Source organism: Hippocampus bargibanti, linkage group LG01 (genome assembly GCF_051943395.1).
Source record: "Hippocampus bargibanti isolate YZ-2025 linkage group LG01, ASM5194339v1, whole genome shotgun sequence".
In the NCBI taxonomy this organism is placed as follows: Eukaryota; Metazoa; Chordata; class Actinopteri; order Syngnathiformes; family Syngnathidae; genus Hippocampus; species Hippocampus bargibanti.
In genome coordinates, this window is record NC_142734.1 from 34,897,185 (window position 1) to 34,925,162 (window position 27,978).

Sequence of the window (27,978 nt, forward strand, 5' to 3'; positions counted from 1 at the left end):
CCTCAATAAGCCTCATTTGAAGGACGTGAAGCCGTCATGACCAAAGCGCAACAAAACTGTTATTTCTTCCGTCTGTGTCTTTGAAAGTATGTTTCATCATGCTGTCAACCCGAGCTGTCCTTGGGATGAAAAACACTCCCAGCATGCAATATATCCTCAATATAAATATATAAATCCATTCCAAGTGCGCCTACATTTTATTTTGAAGAGTGCCTACATTCGGCTCTAAAGCTCTTTAACTAGCTTCAGCTCATCCCTTGCTGTGACAACAGCCTATCACCACTCTCCACTGCCTTCTTTGCTTTTCTCTGACTTGATTTTATGAAGATTTTCTGCCTCTATTGCGGGACTAAGATCACAATTACCATATGGATGATGAGAGAAGGTGGCGGCGGGAAAGCAGCGAAGAGGAAAATTTGCTGTGTTGATTGTGAGGAGATGACGGGAGTTAACCAAATGTGTGTTCATAATCACAAATTACACAATGGAATGTAATTGGATGCCTCATGGCGACTTATCGGACCAACGGCTCGAGATCATTTAAAGCTGCGCACCTGCTGAGGTGGACTAAAGGGTTTTGTGATGTCGCAATGTGCTTCTTCGGTGTCTGACTTCATAAATTTAAGGGTGCACTCTTGAGGCTATTTTTCTTTCTGTTGTTACTTCAGTGAAATGAAAGGCTGAGAAAAAAAACAAAACAAAACAAAACAAAGAAAAGGAGATACAGGATCCACAGCCTATCAAAAGTGTCCCATGATATCTGCAACTCGACCTCTAATTTTGATGAATGTCAGACTTTGGTATTTCTTTCAGCAGAATCGCAGAGGGGCCTGCTTTTCATCATGGATCTCATTAAAAAGAAAACACTAAAGAGCAGCCAGTGCTCTTACATAAAACCATATTTTAGTTGAATTCTATACACAGTCAGAAATTACCAGAAATGTGATGCTCTTATGTATAAGTGTATGCTGGGCCAATCTATAACTTGCTTTTTTTGGACAGACCAATGAAAGAGAATCCGCAAAAAATATGAATGTAGAGAGAAAGCAAAAAACAAGTAGAAGCATAAACAAGAGCTGTTGTAATAGTTGATAAGGATTTTCGAATATGACGTAAGAGGAGTAGTTGATGAAACAACAACAGGAAGTATGCCCCCAAGCATTGCAAAGCATCCCGTTTAGGCCCAAAAGCTCAGCATGCTAGAAGCAAGAAAACATTAGCAAGAGCTCATGAACGCATTTACCGGTGCCTCTCCACGAACAGCGTCCTTCTTGTTCACCATGATCTCTCCTTTGCGATTGGAGCGCTCCAAGCTGATGGTGTTCCACATGTTGAGCCTGATTGGATCTTTACTCCTGAATCACAAGCAAATCTCGGTGTGTGAGCTACTGGGGCAAACATTTTAATCCATCCATCCACCCAATCAATCCATCCATCCATCCCCCTATTTATCCCCCCAATCCATCCTTCCTCCAATTCATCCCCCCAATCTACCCATCCATCCATCCACGCACCCATCCATCCATCCATCCATCTATCCATCCATCCATCCATCCATCATTCCCCCAATCCATCACCCCAATCAATGCATCCATCCATCCATCCATCCATCCATCCATCCATTCATCCATCCATTTTCCGATCCGCTTATCCTCACAAGAGTCGTAGGAGATGCTGGAGCCTATTCCAGCAATATCTGGGCAGTATATGGTGGACACCCTGAACCAGTTACCCGCTAATCGCAAGGCACACAGAGACAAACAACCATCCGTGCTCACACTCACACCTAGGGAGAATTCATAGTGTTCAATCAGCCTGCCATGCATATTTTTGGAACATGTGAGAATACCCGGGGAAAACCCACAAAAGCCTGGACCGCCGGGCTTCTCGACCTGTATGTTTGTTATGAAAATAGCACCAGAAGTTGTGAGATAAAATATAACGTGTGTTTACTGTGTCCTTGGCTTTGATAACCCTTATTATGAGTCGGTTTCTGCCAACCTGATGGTAGCAGGCCCCTTGCCAAGGTCGTAGCGGAACTCCAGAAACCCCTCATCCAGGGACAATGAGATGAAGTCTCCTTTTCCGTCAGATTTTTGCCCGTTGTAGAAGATCAGGCCGTTGGAGTCATTGGCCATAAGAACGACGGTCATGCTGACTTTTTGACTGGATACAGAGTGCATGCAGTGGTTAAACATGCACGCAAGAGTCACTTATTGTGTTTCAAGTCACAAGAATATGGCAGATGAGTAACGCAAACCTCTAGATACTGAAAAAAACAAACTCACCGAAGATCATGTCCGTAAAGATGCAGTCCCTTGAGCTCGAGGTAAGAGTCTCCATTAAATAATGGCATATAGGCCCCTCTCCTTTCTGCAACTACAAGCATAGAAAAAGGGGACTTTCATTCTGTCTTTTTATGTGACGAAGGCATGAATTACTGTTTCAGAGTGCTTAGGAGAAAGAACAGGTTGTACTTTAGCTTCTAAAAGCCAAAGATATGGATGAATTAAGTACAGAATTAATAATTTGGCAACAACTCTACATTGAAAAGGAACCTCTGGGTTGACGACGATTCGTAGTGAGGAAGGGAATAAATTTTCCATTCCAGACAGGAGTGACCACAATCTCCCCCAATTGTAATCAGAATCTTTGCACTGAATGTGTAAACGTAACCAGGTTATAGGACTTAAAGGACAGCCGACACCATTTTTTTTGTTTCGTAACTGACATCAGAAAAACACAGTTCTAAAGAGGAAAGCATAAATGTTTGCAATTCATTAAAGAAGTCCTCCCGTATCAATTCGATTCCAATGTAGCGTCACAGAAAATGCACAAGATGGCGCCCAAGCTCCGTTTGAAATGGACTGATTTGTCTGCTGGGAATTTGTGTCAACTAGTATCAAATAGTAGTCTAGGTGCAACACACAACGATTCACTATCGCGTTATGTGTTTTCCTTCTAATTTCGCCATCAACACGGAGCAACACGAAGTTTTCAGACCAAACAAAGTACCCAAAATGCATTGTGTGTCACTTTCTCGATTAGGGGCGTTCCTTCCGTGACGTGACGTCAGGACTCGTCACCAACTCGAAAACAAGACTTCCTTAATAATCAGCGCTAGTCTTAAAACGTAAAATATAGCTATATGCCGTGGAATATTTGTAAATACGCTCAGTAGACGTGATTTTACAAATTGGGGACACAACTTGTCCTGATGCGTCGGTTGTTTTTTAATTTTTATTTGTGTGAAAACCGCCTATCTTTTGAACTGTTGGCAGTTCAGTTCTCAGGGGCTTTGTCCACCAGGCTGCCGCTTTATCTGCGAGCCCCTGTCGGGGGGCTGACTGACGCCCTCATTAATCACAGCGGTCGGGGGCGGGAGGGGCCATACGATCATTCATCTCATTGATTTCTGTGTAAAAGTAAATAAATAAAAATCACCTTTTGGAATGGGAGACGGTCTCAATGGGATGGCATTGATTTTGCTTCAACTCCATCTATTTGATTTGATTCACCTGCGATCAGGGACTCAGACATTCCTGTTTAGCTTTTGTGGATTCCCAAAGGGGATTGGCGTGTCAGATCTCATGCTTATCTTCGGATAATAATGTGCGGATTACTAGGCTAGTTTTTTTAATGCCACTTGTGATTGCAGAGGTAATCACGCTTTAAAGGACAACCGACATCTCTGGACAAGTTGTGTCCATAATTTGTAAAATCACTTCAAATGACTTCTACTGAGCGCATTTTACAAAGATTCCACTGCATATAGCTATATTTTACGTTTTAAGACTCGCGCTGAATATTCCGGAAGTCTTGTTTTTGAGTTGGTGATGAGTCCGTATGTTACGTCACTGAAGGAACGCCCTTGACCGAAAAAAGGACACATTGTAGCAGTCCTTCCATCACGTCAATGCATTTTGCTGTACTTTGGTCTGAAAACGTCATGTAGGACCAAAAAGAGGCAGAAGAGGGCGACAAAGCTTCATATAAGTCTTGTTTTTTAATTGGTGACGATTCCTGACGTCACGTCATGGAGGGAACGCCCCTGACCGAGAAAGCGACACACAATGCTTTGTGCAACAACATTGCACAAAACACATAAATAACGCAATGGTGAATCGTTGTGTGTTGCACCAAGACTACGATTTGACTCCAGTTGACACAAATTCCCAGCAGACAAATCAGCCCATTTCCAACAGAGCTTTGGCGCCATCTTCTGCATTTTCTGGGACGCTACATTTCCTCCAGATGCCTCAAAATGACACGGAATTACTCCTTTAATCGATTGCAAGCATTTATGCTTTCCTTTTCAGAACTATTTGAATCATATTCACAACTGTATGAGTAACAAGAAAGCATATTCTCCGAATCTGAAGCCATTGTTTTGATTCTCGAGCAAGGCAAGACGACTTGGCGTGACGTCACGAACAAGGGGGCGGGAACTTTTGCCTTGATTAATGTGTAAATGTGAAAATGCCCAATTCAAAGCTCAATTTTTTTGCAGTTTTAGCACACTTTAAGTCATTTTTATTGGTGTTTTGCATTTGACTAAAAATATCAGCCTGTGTGTTTTGGGTATTTTAGATGCTATAAAACGTTTTTCTGATGTCAGTGAGGAAAAAATATTGTGTGATGAAAAAGAGTTGAAAAATAATGTGGCTGATTTCAAGAATATGTTACCTATCTCGCAGTGCCTCCCTTCACGACCCATCGGACATTCACACTTGTAGCCACCCTCAGGAAGTGCCTGGCAGCGGGAGGACGGATGGCATCTGCTAGGCTCGCATGGGTCATGGACATCAGCACAAGTTGGACCTAGAGACGCAAAAAAAATAAAATCCATTGTGAGATGATTACTCTTTTTTTATGGCATGTGCTTATAACTTTTCCTCCCTGCTGTCTTCTTGTTTTTATGTTTTTCTTGCAAAGCTTTGCTAATGTTAATGGTGGCTCTGGACGTTCTGAGCACCAACAGTTGTAAGCAATAAAATATTGTGTTTACCATGAACTGATAAGTTTGTAACCTGGCTAATGACCTCTTCTTGTGATAAGGAGTTTGAATTCCTAAATTACTCCTGTTATAAGGAGTTCCTGAAGTCCTAAATTGCTTCTGTGAAGCTGACCATTTAACTTGCTTTGTCCGTTGACCTGATTGACCCCAGGTTGTCCGTGCTTCAATTGTGTATTGAGTCACAAGTGTTGACTAAGCATACAACAGCATGAAACTTTTAAATATGATAACTTCTTATTCTGTCTCATCTCTATCAGGCTCACAGCAAAATATCTCAAAGCCTTTCTCAGGTCCCAGGACAAGCTTCTCACAATAACACAGTCAAAAGACCCCCTTCATAAGCGAGGACTCAAGCTTCCAGTGAGAACTTATGGACCAGAAAAAAAGGCTCTATACCACCATATGTGCTATCTCTTGGCAAGATGAAGGCACAAAAGTTTAACTTAACAATTAACTTGCCGAAAAACTTTCTGCTACATGCCATAGAGCAAACCAGCGAGAGACACAGATGATTAGGCAGCACCGCTGTCTGCTCTTAACTTTTCTCTCTGAGCTGCTTGTTAGTTGGCATCGGCTGCAGGGAGGGAAACAACCCAAAGGGATGGGGAAGCACAGATAGGCCAAAGGCCAATTACTGAGCATTTGGCAGAACTTTTCCTCTTTCTGCCCAGCTACAACATTTAATCTTTTATGTCTGTGTTGGACGCCCTGACTTCACAAACAGACCACCAGCACGAAAAGGCCTCCAGTCCGGGGGAATTATCTGGTTCACTTAGGATTTGTCAGCATGACATGAAACACTTAATTGAAAGACAATCAGCATACACAAGTTCACACAAGAATTTAGGAGCAATTCTTATGAAATATCCAATTTGTGAACAATTGATCAGCACCATACTTGCTTAGATGCCTGTGCATTAATTTTATATACAGTAAAGTCTCGTTATATCGATATTCAAGGGAGTCCGAAAGAATATCGATATAACCGGGACTATCGATATATCCGACCCTGTTTGCATGTAATTTTCTCCGTGCGTGCATAGAAATAGTATCGATATAACCGGGACTATCGATATATCCGATATCGATATAACGAGACTTTACTGTACTACTACTACTACTACTACTACTACTACTACTAATAATAATAATAATAAACAATGATATAGAAACAATAAACAACAACAACAACAATAATAATAATAATAATAATAATAATAATAATAATAATAATAATAATAATAATAATAATAATAATAAACAATGATATAGAAACAATAAACAACAACAACAATAATAATAATAATAATAATAATAATAATAATAATAATAATAATAATAATAATCACAAAGAATCTAGGAGCAATTCTTTTGAAATATCCACTAATAATAATATTATTATTTATATATATCTATATAACAAGAATAAGAATAAGAATAAGAATAAGAATAAGAATAAGAATAAGAATAAGAATAAGAATAAGAATACATTTCATTTATAAGCGCCTTTTACAGTCACAGGATGATTTTTGTCTGCGGGTGAGCAGCGGCAGCCACACGCGCCAGCGTTCACTCAACTCGGAAGTAACATGTATATACTAACTATACTAATTAAATTCTCCCAATTGGGGTATAAAATGTGCCCTTTTTCAGTTTTACAGCAATCCTGTCACCAACTCACCCCAGAATCCTTTGTTGCACTGGCAATGGAACATTTCTGCCTCTTTGACCTGGCACGTTGCCCCATTCTTGCAGGGATTTGGCAGGCAAGGGTTGTTGCCACATTCGCCTACACCGCTGCCATAGAGATTATCAACACCGTTCTCTTGTAGGTTGAGCACCCGGTTGTTGACATCCAGCAGGCGGATGCAGCCCACTAGACCCGAGGCTACACTGGTTCTCTCCTTGACGCTACACAAACGAGAGAAGGAAAAAGTCATCTCATCACGCTAATGTTAGACATCTTAAAATCACAACAGTGAAACTAATGACCCTTTTGATGCCAATGAACTTGAAAGGGATAATTTAATTTTGATGATCATTTAGTGCGTTCATACTTTACGGGATGTCTTGATGTTGTAGAACACGGGTGTCAAAGTCAAGGCCCGCGGGCCAAAACTGGCCCGCCACATCATTTTTTTCGGCCCGCGAAAGCAAATCAAACTTGTTAAATTCCATGATCATTGCTAAAATCTGAGCCAAAATTTCATATTTTTGGATGTCAACCACAATAAAAGTCATTATTCTTGACTTCAGATTTGAAAACGAGTTATTCATTAATTTGCTGTGTGCTCTATATGTAATATTTGAAGGGATTTAAACATTCTAATGGGTTCCCCAAATTCATAACGGCCCTCGAGAGGAAACCATAACTACAATGTGGCCCACGGCAAAAAATGACTTTGACACCCCTGTTGTAGACCTTTAATGTAACCATAGAAGACAAATGACACAAGTAATAGACAAAAATGGTGTTGATGGCTTAGTTTTAATCATGGTACACGTCTGACTATGGTGCAGGCGGAATGGGTTCTGTCTTGACTACAGTGCTGTGTTATAGTATGATATATATTCGCCTTCAGCCGGAAGTCACCTGGGATGGGTTTTGACATACCCAACACCAAAACCAGTAAAAAAAAAGAAAATTGGATCGATAGATGTGAAAGTTACAACTACAGCATGTCATTTTTATTGTTCAGCCATCCACATGTTAAGTCTACAGTTGAAGATGGCACACGTTACGTTTGTCGACGATTGACGATTTCCAAGTTTAAATACAGACCCTCCGACGTAACTTGTTTGACTTTATTACCAGCCTGATAGCGAGGCTCTCCTTGTCAACGGGTACTTTATGATGCAAATGTCAACATTGATTTTCTTTACTACATTAGCAAATCTTCTCCAATTATTAGCTCCATCTTTTGAAATAAGACATATGGTCTAAAATTCCATATTGGATTAAAATGTCAGAATCTATTAGCAACATTTCCAAAACTAGGAAAATTGTTTAGACAGAGATGTCACCATGCAAAATATATTATTTGTGTGTTTTCAAGTACAGTATATTCAGAATGAAATGACAGCACAATCAAGAATAAATATCAAAACTTACTCCTGCTTCATTTCTTCGGGTACCCCTCCAATGAACAGATTGGTGTCCAGGTTGAGGCCGTCAGTTCCACGCGGACTCTCTCCCTCGACGTGCGGCTCGTTATCAACACTAAGCATGGCGAGACGCCGATTGCGGGTCACCACCAGTTGATGCCAACGACCTTGAGTGATTTCAATGTTGCTGACCACAATGCCTGTGCCCGAACCTGTGTTGAATCTGACAAAGACGCAGCGTGTTAAATGATCTGCCGGCTACTTTTTCCCGAAAAAGATGAGCGATGTCACAGTTCATTCAGGTTGAGAACATAGCAAAATGGAAAAATATTCACATTTTTATGTTTCCTGTTAAATCACAGTTGGGATTACAACAGTCAATCGTATTATTTTTTTTTATTTTTTTTTGCTGTTGTCCACTGATAATCGTGAATGTATTTTGTGATTTGTTGTTGTTATTTTTCTTATATTAAAGGACAACCGATGCCTCCGGTCAAGTTGTGTCCATAATTTGTAAAATCACTTCAAATGACTTCTACTGAGCGTATTTTACAAAGATTCCACCGCATATAGCTATATTTCACGTTTTAAGACGCTCGCTGAATATTCAGGAAGTCTTGTTTTTGAGTTGGTGACGAGTCCGTACGTGACGTCACAGAAGGAACGCTCCTGACCCAGGAAGGACACACAATGCATTTTGCTGTACTTTGTTTGGTCTGAAAACTTCGTGTTGATCCGTGTTTATGGCGAAATTAGAAGGAAAACAAATAAATAACGCGATGGTGAATCGTTGTGTGTTGCACCGAGACAACTATTTGATATTCGCTGACAAAAATTCCCAGGAGACAAATCAGCCCATTTCCACAGAGGTTTGTCGCTATCTTCTGCATTTTTTGGGTCCTACATTTCTGCGCAAGAGGCCTCAAAATGACACGGAATAAATTATTTAATCAATTGCGAACATGTATGCTTTCCTCTTCAGAACTATTAGAATCATATTCATAACTGGATGAGTAACAAGAAAGCATCTTCAATTTGAAGTACTTTTTAGACACTTTAAGTCATTTTTATTGGTGTTGTTTTATTGTGTTTTGCATTTGACTAAAAATATCATCCTGCATGTTATGGGTATTTTAGATTCTATAAAACGTTTTTCTGATGTCAATTAGGAAACAAAAAAGTGGTGTCGATTGTCCTTTAAGACAAAAAATGTACTGGACAAATTACATACAATTATAATAATTATAACCCCACATATACTATCAGCGGATTGTAGAATCCAACTACCTGCAGCTGCATTAAATCCACTAAAATAGCATTATATGCTGTTACCGGGTTTAAATTGTCATCTATGTTCTGTCACCACTGATCATATGCACACTTGTCTCCCAAAATAGGTCCCATAGAGTTGCTTTTTTACAGACTTCCTCTGCTAATGCAAACAGCGTGCCTGTAATGAGGCACTTCTCACTTATGAATTTCTTTTTCAAACAACCTTTCATTTGATGAGGTTTTGGAAGGAAAGAAAAGGACACAGCAAAGAGTCATCCATGTGCGCACACACACACACACACACACACATACACATTAATTAAGGCAAAAGCAATTATATGCCACAAATAATTTGTTCATCTGCCCATGATTTGGATTTACACAATTGTGAGTGGTGATCTCATTGCTATATTTCTGTAATTGAGCTTGTTTCTAAATTTACAAGTGACTAATCTTATCTTGATTACTTCCTCGTTGATTGCACTCGGAACGCAGTGTGGAAAGAGAGAAGGGATTTTAGAAGGCAGCAGAAAGATTTACATGTCATTTAAAAACAAATGGTTTATCGCAGTGGGAAACCTTTAACTTGTCGGTAAGCTATATCAAAATGGTGCCTTTACAAAGTTTGCCGTTTGAAAGGATAACCAACATCACTTTTTTGTTTCCTAACTGACATCAGAAAAACGTTTTATAGCATCTAAAATACCCAAAACACGCACAATGATATTTTTAGTCAAATGCAAAATACCAATAAAAATGACTTAATGTGTCCAAAATCTGCAAAAAATTGCGCTGCGAATTGGGCATTTTCAGAAAGTCCCGCCCCCAGTTCGTGACGTTACGCCAAGATGTCTTGCATTGCTGGAGAATCAAAACAATGGCTTCAGATTCGGTGAATATTGCTTTCTTGTTACACATCCAGTTATGAATATGATTCAAATAGTTCTGAAGAGGAAAGCATGCATGTTGCAATAAATTAAATAATTTATTCCATGCCATTTTGAGGCAATCAGGGGGGAAAATGTTGCACTAAAAAAAAGGCAGAAAATGGCGACAAAGCTCCATGTAAGGAATTAATCAGCCCGTTTCCACAGGCTGATTAATTCCTTACACGGAGCTTTGTCACCCTCTTCTGCCTCTTTTTGGTACAACACAAAGTTTTCAGACCAAACAAGTACAGCAAAATGCAGTGACGTGATGGAAGGACTGCTACAATGTGTTCTTTTTACGGTCAGGGGCGTTCCTTCAGTGACGTAACGTGAGGACCAACTCAAAAACAAGACTTCCGGAATATTCAGCGCGAGTCTTAAAACGTAAAATATAGCTATATGCGGTGGAATATATGTAAAATACGCTCAATAGAAGTCATTTGAAGCCATTTTACAAATTATGGACGCAACTTGTCCGGAGACGACGGTTGTCCTTTAAATCACACTGTTAGAAAGGTCTACATTCAAAGAGCCAACATGTGTTTTTATCCATCTCAGGGGGGTGTTGCTATTTTTGCCACTTGCTCTCAGCTGAAAATTACATTGTGGTTGCTCAGTTGCGAATAACCATGGCTCGCTTTTTTTTCTTAATTTGGTCATGAAACATTCGCAAGTTTAGCCATAATTGGTCATTCCCTGAGTGACCGTGATGTCATTTTCAGTCGAAAACAAGTGGCAAAATGGCTGCCAACTTCCCCTCCTGAGATGAATAAAAAGTGATTTTTGTGATTAATTCATTTTCCACAAACACAACCTCAATCAGAATTTTGTGTTTAGACAAGTCAGGCTGCAGAGAACATATTTTTGAAGAAAAAAAATGTTGAGTTTGTCATCTTGACTTTCCTTTGAAAGATGTATTTTGTATTTTTGGGATGGTGGTTTACACACTCTGTACACCTGATCGTTTCTTTAGAAACATCTCTCACCTCCTGTATCTGATCATTTGACGGAACAAGCAATTCCACTGAATTGTGCGGTCCTGCATTTATGAATCATAATGAGACCTCCCGCAAATACAGTATGCATCGTGATTATGTTTATCTCACCAAACATGATTATGAAAAGCTGTGCTTCCACAGCTTCAACCGGCAAATCTCCCAATAACCTGCTTTGTCAATATTTAGTTTCTCGCGTTGAGGGCTTTACCTTCTCACCAACAATGACATGTATTTGTTTTTATTCTCGATTTGGCTGAAAGCCAAAGCGATTGCGACGGCCCACGTTTCTTTGCAGGGATTCTTAAGCTTTTTGAATTTGTAGCAGAAGCCCTAAGATTGAAGACAACTTACTGTCATTGACGGCTCGAATTGATATGGGAGGACTCCTTTAATCGATTGCCAACATTTATGCTTTCCTTTTCAGAACTATTTGAATCATATTCATAACTGGATGAGTAACAAGAAAGCATGTACTCCGAATTTGAAGCCATTGTTTTGATTCTCGAGCAAGGCAAGACGTCTTGGCGTGACGTCACGAACAAGGGGGCGGGACCTTCTGAAACTGGCCATTTCCGGTTTCATTTTGAAGTCGTTTTTATTCGTGTTTTGCATTTGACTAAAAATATCACCCTGTGTGTTTTGGGTATTTTAGATGCTATTAAACGTTTCTCTGATGTCAGTTAGGAAACCAAAAAAATGTGTCAGTTGTCCATTAAGGAGATATTATGCATATCTTCACGATTAAAAAAAAATCTTTGGTGTCTTGTCATGCGTGACACATGGTTTTATAAAAATAACGCAAGGATAAGGAATTACGGATACAGTATATGTTAGTAAGCATTTTTAACCATATCAAACACACACACTCAGACATATACTACATACTCTGTAAAACTATGATCTGCAAACATAACAAGAATCGGAAAAGCCGAAAGGAAATGAAGAACATTCCCCAGTAACTAAAACTTTGTCATCGTATTACAGACTGCTCCTGTTTTGTTACTAAATATGAAAATCTGCTTCGTGAAGAAGGGGGGGGGTGTTATTCTTGTGCGATTACGGGCCACGGACCAGCAGCAAATGGAAAACACCTAAACTGCACTGTAATTGACTTTTTTTTTCAAACAAATTAAAACGACAATGATCTATAACAAGCTTGGTGGAATGTTTTTTAACGTGTTTCATGAATTAAATGAACCCATTCACTGCCATTTCCAATAAACTCTCGTCAGACCTCTGGCAATGTTTAATTAATTAAACAAACTCATTCACTGCCATCCCCAATAAAGCGCTGGTCAGACCTCTGGCAATTATTTCCCTCTCACGAGGGGGCAGCATTTGTTTTTTTTGTCCAGCCACCCTCATTTCAAGCTGAGATAACTCCAGACCCATATAACTTAGCAATTAACTGTTTTCTGAGTCTAAGGTTTCTAACGCTGTATTCAATGTTTATGTAGTCCTAAAACTCAATATTCTGTGGGTCTTGAAATTTGAGTGAAAATGACAAAAACCCTGGCATTGGAGTGTACACGTTTTTGCACATCATCTGGCAGTGAATGAGTCAAAAAATAGTCAATATTTGAAAATATGAGTCAGTTAATAACATATGACTTCTAGGGTACAGACCAGCCATTGTTGACTGCGCGATTGCTTACCTGAGTTCCACTTTGCCATTCACCACAGCCAGTGAGATGAAATCCTTCTTGTTCTCTTGGCCATTGTAGAGGAGGATGCCTGTCATCTCAGATGCTCTGAATTCCATGGCGATGCGGACGGTGTGGTATGCGCTCATGGTTTGGAAGGCCAAGTACGAGTGGCCGCCGAATGATGGGATGAAGTACTTGATCACTGCAGGGTGGGGGGGGGGAGAGGGGGTCAATACGTGATTCACTTTATTCCGGTGTAACAGGTGCATCATCAGGGGAGAGCGACGTCAGGGAGCGGATCGGTTTATTTTTGGGGAAAGGTTATTGTTCTGTTTTATTAAAGTGGGAATGATGACAAGAAGCAGGAGCAGCTGAGCCTTTCATTTGCACATTTAGACACAAGCGTGGTGAATCTTTTGTTTTTTTTCCTGACTCTTGACAATTACGATTATCTTCATCATCCATTTTTCTCCCTGGGCTCCTTTTCTCTCCATCAAGCTGTCCTTCTGACTCTCTGTGTGTGCAGGGAGTTGATGAGCTCATTCTTGTGAATTGATTGATCCGATGAATGTAGTGTGTGTACGTGTGTATGTTAATTTAGATGTGTGAAATAAGACTTTGCTCTGAAGCCCTTCTCCATCTACGATATTAGTTTAAAATATTTGATGAAGCTGACGCACTAAATGGACAGATGCTTTGGTATTTAGGACATTAAACTGACAGATGGTGGAAATTGAACCAAAAATGGAGTTGACCATCTGTCTTGTAGTTCATTCGAAAAGGTCCTTGAAAGGCCAGTGGCCTTTCTTTTGAAAATGGTCCAAATACAATAAAGTCTCGTTATATCGATATTCTCTGGAGTCGGAAAAAATATGGATATAGCCGGACTATCGATATATCCGATCCTGCGCTGAACTGCATTAAAAGGGGGCAACAAATGGGGGCTCTTTGATATGGCATGTAATTTTCTCCTTGAGTTCATGGATTGCGTATCTAGCATGCTTTTGTACTGTAGTGAAGTGAAAAATAAACTTTTACATTACTTACGTTGATAAAGTATTCTGCGGTATGTCTAACTCTTTCACGATGGAGGATTTGCTCCTTGTTGGATTCTCCTCGACAGCCACTATTGCCTTGTCCTTTGTTCCGAGGTCACAATTCTTACGTTTCCCATGGTTCAAAATGGTGTTGAACAATTGTATAAGAAGACTACAGTATGTTTCAGATGCTATTGCAGCTCTGCTATACTCTGCGAGACACAAAAGCTGGTCACATGACCAATGGTGTGACCAATACAGATAGCGCTAATGGTGGTACTGTATAGAAATCCTTAAGCAAATATTGATTCAGCTTAAACTGCTTTTGTATCGCTATAAGCAGAGCAAAATGGCTGGTGGAGATGAAAAGGGCACCGTAGTAACTGGATTATCGTAATAACCCGGTATCGTACTAAACGGAACTAATTATACATAAAAGACTAGAAATTTGCTGGGAAATAGTATCGTAATATGCAGTACTATCAATATAACCTATATCAATATAACGAGACTTTACTGTCGATTAAAAATATCAAACAAGGAAAAAAAACATCACCTTTTTCACACACAGAGCCTCCTCTCCCAGCAGGGCACTTGCAACTAAAGTCCTCACCCTCCTCCTCACAGGTTCCCCCATGGAGGCAAGGGTGGGAATCGCAGGGTCTCTGGTGCTTGTGTAATCTTCCATGGACGTGGGCGACGGTGGTGATTCGCGGCGCCGCTGTCGTAGTGATGATCGGTTGAGCTGTGGTGGTGATTGGGATGGCCGTACTGACGGCTGCTGATGTGGTAGTGGTGGTCCATCTGCCAGTGCTGGGTCTACGGGTCGTACCCGGGGGCCGACGGGTGATGTAGGGGGAGGTCACCAAACGTCTGGTGGTGACGGTGGGAGCATGAGTAGTGACCGACGCGGTAGTGGTGGTGGTATAGAAGGGCATTGAGGACAAGCCTGTTAATGAAAAGGACGATAACTTTTAATGTATGGGTGGAGCAAAATGTCACACAAAGCACCCAAGGAGCCACCACTGATGGTTAAACTGTTGAAAATCATGTTTGTGAATGACGGACACTTAGTCCGGTGGCCCTTATATGTGGAAAAAGTTTGAAAAAACACCATTCATTGGGGTGCGCCTTATGCACCAGAAAATACGGTATACAGTGGGGCCTTGGTTTATGAACACCTTGCCTGATGAAATTTTTGGTTTACGAACGTTAAATTTATGAAAATTAAACCTTGGATTAAGCACCACTCTTCGGGATACACACGGAGCGCCGTCAATCATCTCCATAGATTTTTTTACAGATACTTTTACTGTTATGGGACCGAAAAAGACCCCACCAAAGGCTCATGTTCAGCCGAAGAAGACAGAAAACAAAATTACAGTCGAGGAGAAGAAGGAGATCATTGAGAAACACGAACGAGGTGTGAGTTTGTCTGATTTAGCGGCCCAGTACGGATATGCTAAGTCCACCATTGCTACCATCCTTCGCAACAGAGAAGCTATTAAAGGTGCGTGTGTTGCACGGCAAATCAGCTCTGATATCGTTATGCGGCAACCTGGAAGTTCGCCGTTTGTTGGATCAATTACCATAGTTGTTGAAGCGAATATTTTCATCCAGCGGCTTCTTCACCGTGATGCTCGTTCCCTTGGAGACTTTCAGCTGTTTGAGGAGAGCTCCCTCGATGTCCTCCACTGTGTATCTTGTGTCTATAATAAACACCATGCACATACACTCAGGGCAAGACCTCGGAGGATCACTTAACAGAATAAACACACAGGACTTGTGCTTCTTTTAGTGGAGATCCCAGGGCAACCCTGAATGTGACGCAAGGAATGTCTTTGGGGACCACTTGTGGTCCACCTCCATGTTGGATTGCTTTTTTTTCTCATGTTCCGCATGAATTGGTCTCATAATGTTTGACACAGATGTTTGATTGAGTATGACGGGGATAAAGGAAGCTCAAAGGCAATTTAAAATGTTTTAAAGTAGATAACAATGTATTATTATTTTTATTATTATTACACAAGAGACTTCATACCTCTCGCCTGGACACATATTCCTACCTGCAAAACAGCATCTTCGTGGAAACATCTTGTGTGTGTCTTGTGTGTGTGTGTGTGTGTGTGTGTGTGTGTGTGTGTGTGTATTATTTATTATTATTAATTATATTTACATTTTCATGTTTATTATGTTTGTTAAGTCATAAGTGCCTTGCACGCTGGGTCCGAGAGGACAGTAATTTCATCTGTGCTGTATGTCATGCATATTAGCATATTTGACAATAAAGCCGACTTTGATTAATAATAATACTTATATATGTTAGTTAAATATATTAGTTATATGACGATGATGATTCAAATTGCTGCAGTGGACTGCAAATTTCCCCATTGTGGGTCAAATAAAAGTTTTCTGATTCTGATTAACATCAATAATAATAATAATAATAATAATAATAATAATAATAATAATAATAATAATAATAATAATAATAATAACTGTTTTATGATAATTATTAAAAATTAAAATAAATGAAAGATAGTTTAGGGTTTTATGTGGCAACATTGTATGGAGCATACATGTGGAGGGCAGAGGTTTCTATGGCATATTATTTCATAATCTTCCAAAATCTCACCTGGTTTAAAATTAGCCTCCACAAAGGCCAGAATGGAGTTGCTGGGTGCTAGGTTACGGACACGAACGCTCATGAAGTCTCTGCGTACCTCTGATTTCCTGAAGAGGTCATTGAGCTGAATAAAGGAAGGAGCGATTGAGAGCATCAGAGAGTGAAAATGGACACAGGGAAAGGAAAAAAAAAATCTTAAATGAGGCTGGCGACGAGTGAAAACCTATCATGAAGCTAATTTCATTTCTCAACAGCTGTACCCAATCTGCTCCATGTAAGGAATTAATCAGCCTCTGGAAACGGGCTGATTAATTCCTTACATGGCTTTGTCGCCATTTTCTGCCTTTTTTGGGTGTGACATTTCCCACCCCTGATGCCTGAAAATGACACGGAATAAATTATTTAATCGATTGCAAACATGTATGCTTTCCTCTTCAGAACTATATGAATCATATTCATAATTGGATGAGTAACAAGAAAGCATATTCTCCGAATCTGAAGCCATTGTTTTGATTCTCGAGCAAGGCAAGACGTCGTGGCGTGACGTCACGAATACTATGTGTGATTCCCAGGACGCTGTCAAATTTAGTGCGGGATTCTCGGTGGAAAGTGTTGAATGTCGCATTAAAACAACAAAATCTTCACAAAGCAGCTATGCAACAAAAAAGACACCAACACAGACGTACTTGAACAGAAATTCCGTCACTGCATCATCACGACACTGTTCATACATCTAATGGATTGATTGAATCTCTTCTGTCAACAATGAACATACTTTATGTTGTGTAAAAAATGTATCCAACTTATATTAAGCAAGACTCAATTTTTCCTCATTGCCGTAGTGACAAGCCTAGTGTCATTTTTTCATACAAAACCTTTGAAATCAGATCATATTTCCTTGTTTGATGTTAGTGTTGGTGAAAATAGCACACCACCACTCATCTTCTTTGTGATTTTCTGAAAATTATTTGCCAATAGGCCTTTGATCAAACATCAAATAAGCCCCAGGAAACCGTTTTGGAAAAATGTGATAAAACTTCACACTCAGCAAACATGGTATATTCCACACCCCATCATCCCAGTGCACCTGAAGACCATTTAACAACCACAGCAGTGTCAACACCTGCAATGAAACTAGCCTGAGAGGACCTGAATGAGCTGGCAAAAAACGATGAGTCCGGCTCTAAGTGGAGACTCCTCAAATTGCGCTTTAAAAAGATGACAGGCTCCCTCCAAATCAGAAGTTCTCTGCAGGAAAACTTTGAAGAGTGTCGGCGCAGTGGCAAAATGGAGGAAAACTGTTCATATGCCAACATTTCTCAACGTCAATTTGGGCAGGAAACGTTCTTGAGATGCTTTAAAGCACCATTTCATTTTTTTAAACTACTTGAATCAGCAGCTGAACAAGCTCCAAACACAACTTCGGATGATGATATCAAGTTGTATGGAGGTGAAACCATTTTCACTTTCATCAGCACTTCGGCAATTTTGAGAATAGTTGATGCCCTTTGCTATTCACCATAACTCACACGCAAGCACGCACACACATTATGGTTGTAACTATAACGGCAATATCTTGAGATATCGTAAGATAGTGACACTTAGCACTTACAGCACTTTCGATGCTGCGGGCCGTCTCTCCGAAAAGCTCCGATTTCGGGTCCTCCATCTCTGGGGTGTATACTATTTCTTGTCCTTCCACCTGGTCCAAGTGCAGAAAACCACTGAACTTCACGGTGGCTAGAAAGGGAGAAGATGAGATACTAAAACATAACTACTTGTCTTGAATACACTTTTCCTCCACTTGCCTTCACACACTGTTCATCTTCAGCTTGTGCCAATTGTGGGTTAGTGATGATTGTGCGCCGGTGTGTGTTTGACAACGGCGAGTTAGTGCGTGTGTTGTAGGTTGGTTATTTCCATAAGACTGGGAGTTAAAGTGGGAGAGGGAAATATCTGGTGGTGAATGGCGTGCATGTGGTGGACAGTGAAATGTGAGAGGGAGGCAGGAAGGTGGGAACTAGGGCCATTTTATTTTCTTTTACCAGACAGCGATTCGTCCCAAAAACTGGCAGAGACATGGAGGGCTAGGTAAAAAGACAGCATGTTATACAGACATAAACGACACACAAGAGGAAAAGCTAACATACAATGGCACGAGTATCCTTCACAGTCAGTTTCAACACTAAGGACAATGCTTAAATTGTGAAAGAGTTTTGATGCTAAATGGTTTTTAATCATACTACATTCTAAAATTAATACTACTGTATATTGAAAGACCTTTTACTTTGAAGGTGGCATATCATGTCAAGTTCCATGATGCTTGTTAAAGTCTCAACCACATGCGGTTCATAATAATAGTCATTATTCTTGACTTCTGATTTTAAAACTACTCATTCATCCATTTGCTGTGTGCAGCATGTGCAGTTATATGGATGGGATTTAACATTTATATGGTTTCCTAAAATTCTAATAGCCCACCAAGGCAAGCTGCAACGTGGCCTATGACAAAAATGAGTTTGACGAACATTTGGGTACATTTTTGGTATGCTCGTTTCACATACTAAACTGATTGTGATGTACAAAAGACAAAACCTTGGCGTTTCCAAATATCAGGTATCATGTTCAAGTGCCACTTGCAAAAATGCCCTCACTCTGCAAAGGAGTCGATTTGCTGAATGCAACTTTGGAGGTTCCGTCGCACACCATCAGTCAGCCCCTTGCACGATTTTACTCCTGAGTCGAGAACTTCTAAGTGCGCGAGGATGTGTGAGATTCTGCGCTTCCACGCTGCTCGTAATCAACAGAACAAATTGACCGAATCAATCATGGTTGCTCCCTGTCTGAGCTCTGGCAAGGGGGGAAATGGGAGGATCACTTGCATGCTTATCGTGAAAGATAGTCTTAATTGTCTCTTAAGAGCAGCAGCGCTGTGACTGATGCGGCCTTGGCTGAAAGTGCAGAAAAAAAGAAGCTTGACGCCACACCCTTCCTTCTGTGGTACTTTTACAGGTGGTGACTTAGTGACTCAGATCTAACGGCGTCCATAAAACAGAGCGAAATGAACAAAGTTCGGCTGGTAAACCGAGCAGGGAAGAAAAAGCGGAGCGGTTGAGAGGGTTTAAATGTGTGAGGAAGACAAACATTTAAGAAGGTGATATACCAGGCTGTTGCAGTGATGAAGAATGGAAGTAAAGGAGGAGGGACAGAGCAGTTGGAACATCAGCTTCTACTCAACTGTGAAGCGTAAACATCCAGCAAGGTATAGAAGACTTGAAGAGAAGCTACAACTTAGCGCACCATTAATGCTCATCACAAGCAATTACTGACCGTTATCTTGGATGTCATATTGCTGCCGGTGCCTTGTTCAAATGTAACGTGCTGAGATCAATGATGTTTTGCCTCGTGGGAAACCAATAAAAGGTATTGCCACTGACTTTTCGTTAATTAGATATAACAATAGTCTGTGTAAACTCTCAGTCGTACAGGAGTGGTCCATCGATGAAAAGGTTTCTTCAGCTGTCATCTGTACTTCTGTGAAGGTGTCAGACGTTTCGCTTCTTATCCAAGAAGCTTTGTCAGCAAACTAAAGTCTTACTGATAGTTTCGGTCCTATATACATCCCTACTGTCCAGACGTGGCGGTGCCGGACTCTGCTATGATTGGTCCGTGCTCTCAGGATGGAGGGAGCAGAGGACTAATCCCTGCGGCTCCACTGATTACTTTTATTGTCCTGACTGACGACTGGCCTGATTGCCCAATTTGCCCTGGTATCTGGTGTGAGAGAAGAGGATGCACAAAACCGGGATAGATGGAGGACATTGATTCGCTGTGGCGACCCCCTGAAGGGAAAAGCCGAAAGGAAAAGAAGATCACCTCATCAGCATAACTAAGCCTATGTTGCCTAAGCAGTCTATTGTACGAACGATCCAAATTGAACAACACCCCACCATGGCGGTTAAGGGAAGGATTTTGCTGTTTTATTAAAATAGTTTCAGTAGGGATGTATATAGGGCCGAAACTACCAGTAAGACTTTAGTTTACTGACGAAGGTTAGCCCACACAGGATGTTTGTCATTTGTTTTTTTGGCGGGCCCCAGTAGGGGATGAATGGAGGTTTTTCTGAATTGATCCACTCATCCATCTTTCCCACTTATCCTGTTTCGGGTCACAATAGAAATTGAAGCCTTTCCTAAGCAAACTACACTCCGCACTGGTTGTCAGTTAATCACAGTTAATTGGGTATAGGCAATTGAGTGTAATTGATCCAGTGTTAGCTGATGTGAAATCTGTCCTATTGATCGTTCCTCTTCTTTTAGCGGCAGGTTACCCACCATCGCACTGATGTGCTGTCACTCGAGAAGACCATCAATATTCCGCCTACACACCCCTTGGTTAGAACACGTAGCAAATCATGGCTTACTGAAGTAAATAGTCACATGACCTGTGCGCCCACCGAACACACATGTTGAGATTTGTTGATTAGGTTTTGACTTTGATGCAATGGAAGAAACGTTTATACTGAATCTGCGATCAGCAAATGATTTGCAAATAGTATCTTCACACAGAGGTGGGATATGAGACAGAACATTCTCCTGGTTTGACTTACAGAGACTATGGGATACCACAGGGGTAGAATCACCGCAAGTTATATTAACACAGTTGAAACAAATAGAAAACAAAATTCAACTAAAGGGATGGAGCAGCCACAGAGCCCTTTATCTCCTTGAAACAAGTCTATCAGAACGCACTGATTGAATTGAAAGCCCCTTCAGTAGCCGATCCAGTCTCTTTCCCTGCCGGAGTCCGCAGAGAAATAGTGTTACAAAGCAGGATTGACACTGACCCGGTTCATCTGGGGAGAAAAGTGAGATGTAGCACACTAGGGAGATATTGAGCAGTGTCACTGACTAATAAGAAGGGGTGGCGAGCGTGGCTGAGATGGAAACTGAAGAACAAAATGTGAGGGAAGATCAAGATTTAGCGCGAATAGAGACAATGGCATTTACTTCAAGCCGCAGTGGCCTTAAAATAAATTCACATGGAGATCAGACGGACCAAGTGGCAAGCTAGTAAATATAGACTTTGCAAGAGAAGTGCAATGGGTTGATCGTTTTCAGATGTAATAAAAAAAAAAAAAGTTTATTTGATGATGACACCGCAAAAAGCCATTGTCAGGTCAACAAAGTGTCATGCTACCATTTTCCAGTTAAAAATGGATCTCTATTTGAATCACTCCCAAATTATCTACACATTGCAACTAAAATGGATTTCAATGATCAAACAGGCCCTTCCAACATTTAAAGGACAACCGACGTCTCCGGACAAGTTGTGTCCATAATTTGTAAAATCACTTCAAATGACTTCTACTGAGCGTATTTTACAAAGATTCCATGACATATAGCTATATTTTACGTTTTCAGACTCGCGCTGAATATTCAAGAAGTCTTGTTTTTGAGCTGGTGACGATTCCTGACGTCACGGATGGAATGCCCCTGACCGAGAAAGTGACACACAATGCATTTTGCGGTACTTTGTTCAGTCTGAAAAGTTCGTGTTGATGGCGAAATTAGAAGGAAAACACATAAATAACGCAATGGTGAATCGTTGTGTGTTGCACCAAGACAACTATTTGATATTCGCTGACACAAATTCCCAGCAGACAAATCAGCCCATTTCCAACAGAGCTTGGGCGCCATCTTCTGCATTTTCTGGGACACTACACATTCATCCTGACACCTCAAAATGACCCGGAAGAACTTATTTAATTGATTGCAAACATTCATGCTTTCCTCTTCAGAACTATTTGAATCATATTCATAACTGGATGAGTAACAAGAAAGCATCTTCTCCGAATCTGAAGCCATTGTTTTGATTCTCGAGCAAGGCAAGACGTCTTGGCGTGACGTCACGAACAAGGGGGCGGGACCTTCTGAAACTGGCCACTTTCGGTTTCAATTTGAAGTAGTTTTTAGACACTAAGTCATTTTTATTGGTGTTTTGCATTTGATTAAAAATATCATCCTGCGTGTTTTGGATATTTTAGATGCTATAAAACGTTTTTCTGATGTCAGTTAGGAAATAAAAAAATGGTGTCGGCTGTCCTTTAACTGTCAAACTCATTGCAAAAGTTCTTATCAGGCAACAAGATTGCCTCTGGTAGTGCCGACAATCTGTTATTTCTTTGAACAGATCAATTTTGTGAAAGGATCGTCTTCTCAGTCATGACAAACTTTGGTCATATTGTCCCACGTGAGATTTGTTTACTTTCAATCCATCTGTCAAAACTTGAGGGAGGTGATTCATGAAAGCAGAGAAGATACCAGCTGTTCATCTGTTTATTATTGCAGATGGCAGAATATTAGTTACCTCAAAATAAACATTAGAAATAAACACAAAATATTTTGATGCATACATTATAAAAAGATAAGATATTTAACAAGTGATTTCAGTTGTAAATCAGAATCTTCAATTGTATAGATCATTTTAACTTGCACTGTTTTATTTATGGATTGAGATTAAAAATCTAACTTAAAAAAAAATGTGACAATGGAAACAATGAAAACAAAAGTTTACTCACGTGGACAGTTGGTTCCGTCTGGGCTGCTGGCTGGAGTCAGACTATCAGGGCAGCATCCAAATTCGGTGTTGTCACATAACGACTTGTGGTCAGCGATGGGTATCGCGGTGTTTTCCAATGTGGCTCCTGGAGAGTGGTTTTCGGTGCAAATATTAGAAACAATTCGGTAAACTACACCAACACAATAAATATATTAAGTAACTTAGTTCCACTCTCATAGTGGCTATCTATGAGTACTCCTATTTTGTTATTAATATTATTATGATTATTCTTATATTGCAATATTTTTATGATTAATTCTCTCTTTATTATGAGTATGTTAATTGTCAATATGTGAAGCATATTATTAGTACTGCACTGGAGCAAAAGCAGCAGTTGTATATTTAAGGACTGCTACAATGTGTCCTTTTTTTCGGTCAGGGGCGTTCCTTCAGTGATGTCACAAAGGGACTCGCCACCAACTCAAAAACAAGACTTCCGGAATAATCAACACGAGTCGTAAAACGTAAAATATAGCTATATGCGGTGGAATCTTTGTAAAATACGCTCAGTAGAAGTCATTTGAAGCCATTTTACAAATTATGGACACAGCTTGTCCGGAGACGTCGGTTGTCCTTTAAGAATAATAATATCAGGTCATAATAAAGGACAAATAAACTTGCATCATATTCCATTAAATTGCATACATTGTCTGTGTGGTTGCCTGTGGCGGATAATTCATCCTGTCCAACCAGTTGAAGAGTTTTACAATGAGCCTGCCCAACTATTCGTTAACAAATTGGAATTGGAGAAAGTCCAAACTGACAGTAAGTTAGTGTTCTGTCATTTTTGCAGCATATCGGTTGAAAAAAAAAACACCGCAAATGGGGTTTCCACATGAAGTGATATGTCTGACAGTCGGCATCAATGCTGTCACTTCCCATCGCATGAGAAGAAAACATATTGCATGTATTATTCCTCTACATGCAACTGTCTTAGCACATTAAAAAAATACAATAAAATAAAAACATCAAAGGTGTGTGGTCCCACTCCGTGACCAACTGTGTAATACACTACACACGCGCCAAACCTCCATCTTCCCTAATGATGGTGTCGGCAGCAGGGGCGTCTCGGCCGAAGCGGCACATTTTATGGCCGCTCGGCGATCAGAAATAATCATGGAGGCAAACAGCTAACAGCTAAACAAGCCGTAAAGACGTCAAGAGTCGGGATGGCGGGGGAGGGGAGACATTCTGTTCAAGGACTTGCGGTCAAAAGAAGGAGGGAGTACAAAGATGAAGGGCTTATAGAGCATGTGTTGGAGTGCGCTCTGTAGATTTATGGGCGCTGGGCCGAAGAGGAGAGGATGGCTTGGGGAAAATAGGGCAATGTGAAGTGGCAAAGAGAATGCATGGCAACTCCAGAGGGAGCCATTTGAATAACTGTCACATAAACATGCGCTAACACACGGACGTGTGGATTTCAATAGAGCGCCATTACGCATGCACCAGGTCTGCACACACCCCACCAGCTGCTTGATATACATACTCACTCACTATTTGTTACAGTGATACAAAAGAATCATTCAGTACTTCAACAGATTCACGAGTTTTGAACAATTAAAAGTCAATTTCTAGGTTACCTCTACGTAACCATTAGAGGAATTTCCATCGATGCATTAATTATTCTCTTATTCCGCTTGGACTATTTCTATTGTCCCGTGGGCTGAAACTTATCGAAGCCGGCTTTGGGTGAGAAGAGCAGGGCATATACAGACAACAACTAAGTGAAATTCACAGCAATGGACAATTTAGATTTGTCTATAATAATAATAATAATAATAATAATAATAATAATAATAATAATAATAATAATAATAATAATAATAATAACATTTGATTAAATTAGATTTTATTACTCTCACAGTGTAGAAATTTACATTTCACAGTAGTAAAAGGAAAGGAAAGCAAAGAGGAAGGGAAAAGAAGAAGTAGAAGATGTGTAGCAGGACTCGTGCTGGGAAAAGGTGAATAAAGAACTCCTTATTTAAAGGATGTCTGTCTGTCCGTCCATCCATCCATCCATCCATCCATCCATCCATGCATCCATCCATCCATCCATCCATCCATCCATCCATCCATACATACATTAATTTATTTATTTGCAATGCAGTGATGTGCGGTGAGGTTCATGGCTGGTGAGGCACTGACGTCATCAATGACTTCACCGCTCGTCTCTACTTAGTATTTGAACGGTAAATGTGAAAATTCAGCGATTTTGAAAAAAAATCCTAAAACGGTGAAGTTAAATGGACAAGAACTTTAAAGCACAAATCACTAAATACATCTAACTGTTTAATTTATTTTTTCATTTGATATTTCCATGATGACAGGTGAGGCACTGCCTCACCTGCCTCCACTGACTGTTGCAATGTGATAGTATGGCCTGAGATTTGAGCCTCTCAACTCATTTTGGATTGCTTTGGATATGTGCATCGCTGTGGAATCCCATCATGCTACGTTGTAATAAAAAAAATGGATATTTGATATGGTACGCCACTTCAATAGGCACACATAAAGCTTGAACACCCAAGCACAGTTGGATACATTTTCACTCAGACAGAGCCGAGCACGGTTGGATACATTTTCATTGACAGAGAGGCACAAAACAGCAGGTATGCTTGGTAAACACACGATATGCTCCTTGCGTCCCCGAGCATTGGTCTGACAGGAGCATAAATTTAAGACGCTTGGGAGAGTGAGAAGGTGAGGAAGAGGAGAAAGACGACCACATCGGGGGGGTTACACAGTTCCAACCATCCTCTACTTTTGTTGCAGGCTGACAACTGAGGCGGATAGATGGAGGGAAAACTCGACAGCATCTGAGGGGAAGGAGTCCGTCATCCCCAGGCAGCAGGGCATATCGGGAAAGGTTTGGGATGACTCGTAATGTGACGGTGACTGATTGAAGGCAGCCTATCCGCACACACTTTCGCGTCAAACCGCCCGGTCTTATCATCCTCTCAATTCAGGGTGCAAAGAGACCTCGGTTACGGGCCGGCGAATTCATCTGGCCAGCTCAAACTTTATTCTCCTGCTATTTGACTGTCGGAAGAATGACAGCATGGGCGGTAGGCAGTGACAGTGAACCATGCAGATTGCTGTCTGACTCAAATTGAGATATCATGAAAAGAAGGACTCTCAGCATGTAAGCAGCAAGGCTGCAAAGCAATATTGAATGGCTGTCACCTTTAATCTTTCTGGCTGGACCTCATTAAAGCTTGGCATGAGTGTGAAAATATGCCACGTGGGCTCTGAAGCCATCAAGAAAACCCCTGGTAGTTAATACAGTTCTACAAATGCAAGTTAAAACTGCACTATGCAAAGCAAATGCCAGCGGCTTCTCTGAGCCCAAGCTCATCTGAAATTGACCCAATGGAAAGTCGAAAGCGCATGCTGTGGTCTGAGGAGTCCATATTTGAAATAGTTTTATGTAAAATAGATGTTAACCTAGACTGTCCCCATTGTTTTCATCATTTAAAGAAATAACTGATTGTAGGCATTACCAGAGGCAGAATGTTGGTTGCCTGATAAGAACTTTCTCAAAGAGTTCGACAGTTAAAGGACAACGACACCATTTTTTTGTTTCCTAACTGACATCAGAAAAACATTTTTTAGCATCTAAAATATTTAAAACACGCAGACTGATATTTTTAGTCAAACAACAATAAAAATAACTTATAGTGTCCAAAAATGACTTCAAAATGAAACGGGAAATGGCCAGTTTCAGAAGGTCCCGCCCCCTTGTTCGTGATGTCACGCCGAGAAGTCTTACCTTGCTCGAGAATCAAAATGGCTTCAGATTCGGAGAAAATGTTTTCTTGTTACTCATCCAGTTATGAATATGATTCAAATAGTTTTGGAGAGGAAAGCATAAATGTTTGCAATCGATTAAAGGAGTCCTCCCATATCAATTCATCTTATTGTGTTTCAAGTTCTGAAAAATCGGGCAGGCAACTTTATGGCCAGGCAGGCAACTTTTCAGAGTTGTCTGCTCGGGTGTCCGCTAACTTTTTGTCATGAGTTTCAGACACTGATATTATATTTGGACTTTTTTCATTCATTGAACATGCGCCTTATTAGTCCGGTGCACCTCGTATGTGGAAAAAGTTTGTCTTATATGCTGGAACATACGGTACATATTTGACCTGAAGTATTTGATGACATGAATATGTTATGGTATGACTTCTAATAATTGGTCCACACACACAATATGTTGAGCTGTGAAAGCATTATGGGTGTGATTATGAAAGAGGAAGGATTTACCAAAAGGCTCCTCCGCCCCACTGGCCTCTGGTAGCACGCCGCTACCTGCTTCCTCTTCCGCCTCCTCTTCTTCCTCAACTTGGTCATCTCCACTTGGGTCCCCACTGCCCGAACCCTCGAAAGAATTTGCAGCAGCAGACGGGGCAGTGGTGGTAGGAGCAAGGGTTGCTCGTGGCGACTGAGCTTGGATGTGGATGGAATGGTGGTGGTGGTGTTTTTTTTGCGCACGGTGGTGTGTGAGCGTGGGTGAGGGCGCGGTGGCAGCGGGTTGCACCGTAGTCTCAGCAGTCTCGAGCGTTCTCGGAGGCGGAATGGCCCACACCAGGTTATGATTTAAGGGGGCTGGCGTTGTGATGGTGGCGGTAAGCAGGGTTGGAGTGGGTCGCTCAGCCCACTCGGAGATGGTTTCTGGTGGAGGGAAGGGGAGGAAGCAAGGAGTGGATGAATGATTGAGCCAAAATGGA

At 40.8% G+C, this 27,978-nt stretch overlaps 1 protein-coding gene across 4 annotated transcripts in view; it reads right to left on the bottom strand.

Moving 5' to 3' along the window:
* Positions 1-27,978, bottom strand: part of agrn (agrin) — a 247,953-nt gene that overhangs the window by 23,888 nt on the left and 196,087 nt on the right. For 3 of the 4 annotated variants that reach the window (XM_089013232.1, XM_089013225.1, XM_089013239.1), the window contains 13 exons: positions 27,515-27,922; positions 23,211-23,336; positions 18,243-18,370; positions 16,640-16,754; positions 15,594-15,713; positions 14,561-14,953; positions 12,977-13,169; positions 8,130-8,345; positions 6,699-6,928; positions 4,687-4,821; positions 2,289-2,379; positions 2,002-2,166; positions 1,244-1,355 (listed from right to left, as the gene is read on the bottom strand). In XM_089013232.1, the coding sequence (XP_088869358.1) occupies positions 1,244-1,355; positions 2,002-2,166; positions 2,289-2,379; positions 4,687-4,821; positions 6,699-6,928; positions 8,130-8,345; positions 12,977-13,169; positions 14,561-14,953; positions 15,594-15,713; positions 16,640-16,754; positions 18,243-18,370; positions 23,211-23,336; positions 27,515-27,922 (2,432 nt within the window). The remainder of the gene's footprint in view (positions 1-1,243; positions 1,356-2,001; positions 2,167-2,288; positions 2,380-4,686; positions 4,822-6,698; positions 6,929-8,129; positions 8,346-12,976; positions 13,170-14,560; positions 14,954-15,593; positions 15,714-16,639; positions 16,755-18,242; positions 18,371-23,210; positions 23,337-27,514; positions 27,923-27,978) is intronic. The other variant, XM_089013247.1, reaches the window with a different exon arrangement.